General features: G+C 55.5%; 3 protein-coding genes across 3 annotated transcripts in view; 2 read left to right on the top strand and 1 right to left on the bottom strand.

The window, feature by feature from the left end:
- The window catches only part of K489DRAFT_414471 (uncharacterized protein), a gene marked incomplete at its 3' end in the record, with an annotated part of 4,048 nt that extends 1,081 nt beyond the window's left edge, over nucleotides 1-2,967 (bottom strand). The window contains exon 1 of the mRNA XM_033608168.1: nucleotides 28-2,967. Within this exon, the coding sequence (XP_033463953.1) occupies nucleotides 28-2,682 (2,655 nt within the window). The 5' untranslated portion in view covers nucleotides 2,683-2,967. The remainder of the gene's footprint in view (nucleotides 1-27) is intronic.
- A 1,136-nt stretch (nucleotides 2,968-4,103) lies between these two features.
- On the top strand, nucleotides 4,104-4,607 carry K489DRAFT_1234 (uncharacterized protein). Its single transcript, XM_033598985.1, has one exon. It carries the CDS (start codon nucleotides 4,231-4,233, stop codon nucleotides 4,504-4,506), a length of 276 nt encoding a protein of 91 aa, XP_033463952.1. The 5' UTR covers nucleotides 4,104-4,230; the 3' UTR covers nucleotides 4,507-4,607.
- A 130-nt stretch (nucleotides 4,608-4,737) lies between these two features.
- K489DRAFT_374993 (uncharacterized protein) lies at nucleotides 4,738-5,115 on the top strand. The gene has a single exon (XM_033603583.1). It carries the CDS (start codon nucleotides 4,743-4,745, stop codon nucleotides 4,935-4,937), a length of 195 nt encoding a protein of 64 aa, XP_033463951.1. The 5' UTR covers nucleotides 4,738-4,742; the 3' UTR covers nucleotides 4,938-5,115.
- The last annotated feature ends 885 nt before the right edge of the window (nucleotides 5,116-6,000 follow it).

Genomic DNA, 6,000 nt, shown 5'->3' with positions numbered 1-6,000 from the left:
CTTCTCCTCGGCGTCGCCTTCGCGGACGAGGGGCACTTTCCCGGATCCGGAGGAGCGGTTTTTCGCGTCTCGGGAGTGCGAGGCGGAGACTTGCTCGCGGTAGTCCTTGCGCGCTTCGCGTTTGACCCTCTCGGGGGCGTTGCTGTCTTCGACGGCCTCGACGCGGCTTTTGGGGTCCATCATGCGGATCTTGTCGATGAACTCGGCTTTGCTCATGCGGCGTCCGCCGGTGGTGATGGTGAACCGGAGTCGCGCATCGTCGTCGTCCTCGCCGGGTTGGGGTTTCCCTTCGCGGGCTTGGTCGGAGGGTTTCGCAGCGGCGTCTGGATTTGATGCGCCTCCGGGTTGAGCATCGTCGGGCTTGGCCCCGAGGCCGAGCATCTTGCTCATCTGTCCTATCCGATGTTGTGCTTTGGCGGGGTCGGCTTGGCCGCCGTTTCTTCCGGGTGTCGGGATGTCGTATTTCTTGATGACCTCGCCGTCCTCATCCTCCACAATGATCGTCTTGCCATATTGATAAGCACGGGCGGGACCGCGGGCGGGCTTCTGCGTCGGCTTCCCCGCCGTCTTTCGGGCCTCGTCGCGAGACATCCATTGGCCCAGGGTCGGGATCTTATTCAGACTGGCCTTCCAGCCATTCGCAGGACGTTCCGTCTTTTCCTTCTCCGGCTCAGGTGATTTCTCATCCTTTGGCGACCGATCATGGCTGCTGCCAGGTTTGGAATCATCGGAGCTCGTCTCATTTGCGGCACCGGCGTTGGGATGTGCGCTACGCATTAATCGACGAGCCTCCTGCCGCTCAAACTCTTCGCGGTCAGGTCCATCCGGCATGTGCTGATCTTCCACTGCGAGCACCTTTCCGTCTTCGTCTTCAAATACGGTGTGGTGTCCTTCTTCAAACACCTCCCCAGGACTTGTGGCACCGTTTTGGTCCTGGTTCCGCTCTCCGGTACCCTTATCATTCGCCGGCTTTTCTGATTTGGTCGCTGGCGTATCAGAACCCGCCCGACTTCTGGGCGGATCTAAACTACTCGAACGATGTGTCGGGCCGAAAGCTGAGCGCGAAATAGGTCCACCTGGTCCATGGCTATCCCAATTTCGACTGCGGCGTGAGCGATGGCGGGACGACGCACGACTTTGAACACGACTCGGGTTTTCGTCTTCTTTCTGCCGTCGCAGGAAAGTCCCGGGTGCACCGTACGGCATCTGACCCATCGGGACGTTCGACTTCTCGTCGAAGGAAGTGTCCGATCGGGCGAAGGACATGGAGGTCCTCGACCGGGACTGGATCCGCGGCAGACGATCGGTCCAGTGGTTGGCATCGTTCGCCTGGGTGTAGGACATGGTCAACGACAGCGTGTTGATATGCTTTCCCAGGGTGAAAACCGCAATCGACGAGCCGTGCACGACGATCGAGACGATGACTAAAAAGCAGACGATGGGCCAGACGAGATAGATCGTCTCCGAATGCGGCTCAGATTCCGGCGGCAGCTCCGCGAGAGGGGTCGTGTCCTTGTGCTCCAGTTCCGCGCGAGCGAGGATGGCCACGAAGATGGCTCCGACCCCGATCGGTCCGAAATGTCCGGCGAAGAGAGCTTCACGCCAGGTCTTGATGTCTGGAATCACCGGCTTCAGCAAGATCATGATCGGGATGCGGCGGAACAGGATCACGAGGATTCCCAGGACCACCAGCTTCCAGACGTCCATGCCGTAGTGTCCGTTGTTGAACTGCTCCCACGGGATGATGGTGCCAAAGTAGACGAAGAAGGTCAAGTTGATGAGGAGATCGATGACGTTGGAAACGTGCGACTCCTCCGTCTTTTCCGTGAACCAACCGTCGTTGCTGAACCCCACGCCGGCTGCGAAGCCCACGAGCAGATCGTCCAGGCCGAGCATGGATCCGGATCCCGCGCAGAACAAGGCCAGAACGAAATAGAACACCAAGAAGGATTCCCTGTCGATGAGCTCACGCTCGTGCGCGTACCGGATCAGGCGACGCGCGATGTATCCTATCGCGACCCCATAGATCGCTCCAAAGATGCACTCATAGAGGACCGTAAAGCAGAACCAATGGAGCGCGACCTCGTTGGTATCCGGTTGATATTGGATGATGTATATCGCCAGGTAGATGAAAGGGAAGGCCATGCCATCGTTGCATCCGGATTCCGCGGAGAGCAGGTCACGAAGATGCTTGGGCACCCGCTTGGCGAATTTGCCTTTGCCGACCACGGACGAGGCCAGGACCGGGTCGGTGGCGGTCACACAAGCGGCGATGGCCAGGCTGTTCAACCAGCTCAGGTTGTTGTGGAATAGGCCCCAGATGAATAAGGAGGTGATGAGCCAACCAAAGGTCATGACGGGTACGAGCAACAGGACGACTGATTTCCAATGCTTCTCCATGTACGCCTTTGGCAATTCGACTCCGACGGCGAAACATTGCACGACCAGGACGATCCGCGCGAATTCGAGCGTGATCTGATCGGTGTTGCCCCAGGTCCCGGGGTCGATGAGGTTGGCCGCATGGGGTCCGAAGATGATGCCGCAGATGGTCGCTACCGTCGCCTCGCCGATGTATAGACGCTCCTTGATGACCGAGGACGTCAACATGAACAGGCTGGTGAAGCCGCCGAGGATGATGTACACCAGGTGCGGCTTGTTGATATTCAAGTGCTCCCACGCCATGGCTGCGGTGGTTGATGCGATCGCTTCCTACAGCGAAAAGCGACGCGTGTGCTGGGTCTTGGCTATGGCGAAGGTCGCCAGGCGCCCGTCCGAAGGGAGTGAGGTGGACTTGGCACGCCGCCTCAGGTGGAGAGCAGACGTTCGTCGTACGACTGCGCAGCCGCGCGTCGAGGGAATGCGAGGTGACAGTTGCGCCTATGATGCATACAGGACGTGGTGCGCCCAGTCGCCGCTCCGGTGAAGCCCTAAAACGGCCGGAGGTGGATGAGCGGAGGGGATGTCTCGAAGGCTGAAAAGCAGTGGGAAACAATGTCGTCCCCGGTCGAGTATCAGGGCAAGACAGGCCCGTGTGTGTCGGATGTGGTGTACGGTCTCTGGTCTATGAATGTCGATCTCGGATAGGGCAAACGGTTTCTTGAGTGTGTATTATTATGCGGGATGGAGTCCACTCGAATGTGCCGTGTCGTGTGACGAGAACGCAGGTTCGGTCGCCACGTGCGTGAGGTGTGTGCGAATGTCTCGGGAGAGTGGAACGGTGGTTGCGCCGTCTGCAGAAAGGCGGCGGAAGAGACCAATGGGTATAGATGGACCCAATAGAGACAAAAGCGTTTTTTTTTTATCCGCTTCCCTTTAACAACGATCGGTACGTGTGCGGCAATGTCCGGGATATGATCAGGGCACCAGTGTTTCGCAGCTGGCTGGAGCAAACTGTGTCTCTTATCGTCCCCAGTCGCCTGGCTGGACGATGATGTAGAGGAAAAGAAGAAAAGATCGTCACGGCGGGTATGTGATGGAGAGGAGAAGAAGAAGAAGAAGAAAAGAAGAGATGAAGTGAGCGGACGGGGAATTTTCGGAAGCCAGAGAGATAGACAGAGAAGGAAGGGAAGGGATGAGGTGGTGGTGGTGGTGGTGGTGGTGTTGGTCATGGTTAGAGAGCATCTTCCGTTCATGCGCATAGATCTCGTGTGGACTAACTAATAACTAATAACTACTACTGCAGCATTATACTACTGTACCTAGGCGTACTGGCTGACTGGCTGGCTGGCTGGCTGTCTACCGGTTCTAGAAGAGCTGGACGGCGAAGATGACGGTGCGATTTGTGATCGCTACCCTGTTATTACTGAGCAGTCTCCAGTATACCAAGCAATGGCTTGTTTTCCCTCGCAGCAGAAACGCAGGAAATCTTCTTGATTCTTCTTTTTCAGTAGTGGTGCTTGGCGTGGCTCGGCTCATGGCACACATGATCGCGGACTTCTTTCATCATCATCATCATCACTCACCGAGCGCCCGCTAAGAACGACAGAGTCCCATACGGATGCCACCTGAGAGTATTACAATAGCAAATAGCAGGTCATACATACATACATACATACATAAGTACGTAGGTGTATCCCACCCAAGCAATCATAGTAATAAGTAGGTCATAGTACGTCAGGTATATCCCACCACCCGGCGACACTTCCGCAGCGATTCCCATGGTTCCGGATGCAGTATCATCGTCATCGTAGCGTCCATCAGTAATGAGTGGTACCTAGGTATATAACAATAATGATAATAATAATAAGCGAGAAGAGGCGAGAGAGAGAGAGAGCCAGCCCTACACGAGACGGAACTGCCCTACACGCGACGAAATCTCCAATGACCACATCATCTGTACGTATGTATGTATGTATAATGAGGATGCGGCGAGTCAACATGGGGGATCTCTCCGTCTCTGTCTCTCTCTGTCTCTCTCTCTCTGTGTCTATGCCACTCCTCATATGCCGATGCCGATTCCCATCCCACTCTCAAAGGATACAACGAAACAATGCAGCATATGTATAGCCGCAGTAGTTCAGCCAACCTGCATGCCACTCGTCAGGGATTTCCCCAACGCTCGGGGGGCTCCCGAGTGAGAACTTGACAAGCAACGGACGGGACAGGACAGGCGGGAAAGTCAAGCGGCATCGACCACAGGACTAATGACAAGAAGAGAAAGCAAAAAAAACATGTAGACCGGTGCGCTCCGTGCTTCGTTTTTCCAGTATGGTTTCTACAGCGCGGGTGGGGTTGGAGGCGGAATGGGCACTCTCGTACTGTACTGGACTGTTCTGGGGAGCCCTCGGATGCTCGGTCCGAGGGCAGGTGTTTGGAGATTCTTCGGGATCGTGGGGATCATCATCACCACCATCACCATCACGTTGGGGTTTGGGGTTGTTGGGATTCACCTCGGCGTCGAATCGTGGTTTATGATGGTTTTTATTACAGGGAGATGATGACGGATGAGAGGCCCAGTCTTCGGAGGAAGATCCTATAGTGTTGTGGGTACAAAAATGAGAAATAAGAATCTGTCTTATGAGTACAACTGCGACAAGGCACTGAGATGCCGATGATTGAAGGCGATCACCTGCACTGCACCGACAGTGTCATGCCCGGGTGAGTACTGTACCTAGGTCGGTGAGAACCAAACGGCCAATAACTTTTTCTCCCGCTGTGCCCATAACAATGATAAAGTTCTCACGGACGGCGGAACTCCGGAACCCTGTCGTCATCGGAAACCCGCCCTCTGTTCGAAAAAAAAAACGCCCTCAACGGCTTTTCATCGGTGGCGCGCGAAACCGGCGCGGCACGTAACTGTCGTGTCGTGTTGATCGATGACGATACGCTGTAGATCCGCGACGGACGTTGGCCTTTGAAAGAATAAACAAACGACCTCGTGATCCCATGATGATCGGGATCGCGATCGTGACTGGCGAGGACGAGAGGACGACCGGTCAACGACTGGCAAGAGATCACAGCCCGCGACGTGGTCCAGGGTAGGCACGTACAGCCCAGTACGTACGAAAACATCATTTCGGCATCTTTATTTTTACTTTGTTCAACTTCCAAGTCGTCCATTCCCCTTCTCCGCCCATTTCACGAGATAGACACACCGACTCGGCGCAAGCAAGGGAGCAGAGTTCTGAAGCGCGGGATCAAAGACTGGGCACCGATGAAGGCGTGGGCGAGGGAAGCATTCGCCAAGCCTGACGCAGTGACGGATAGGTCAAGACCGACTGTCCTGCAAAAGTTTCTCACGAAGAGCAAGGCAAGTGGCTTGTGAAAGACTGTACCGTACACAGTTACTGTACCTCGGGAGCCAAGTCCGAACTTATCAGAAGCGAGCAAGCAAGCAAACCAACATCGACATTCCTGGTCCATAGCACGTGATTGTTTTTCCGTCTCAGAGTGAAAAGGTTCCCTCGTTAATCATGCACTTCTACCCGCGTCCAGCTGCACGACCTGCATCGCAAACCAACGGCGGCGGCGGTGGTGCTGGTGGTGCTGTAGATGTACCGT

Source organism: Dissoconium aciculare (assembly GCF_010015565.1).
Source record: "Dissoconium aciculare CBS 342.82 unplaced genomic scaffold K489scaffold_1, whole genome shotgun sequence".
NCBI classification, from domain to species: Eukaryota; Fungi; Ascomycota; class Dothideomycetes; order Mycosphaerellales; family Dissoconiaceae; genus Dissoconium; species Dissoconium aciculare.
This window is presented reverse-complemented; position numbering and strand designations above follow the sequence as displayed.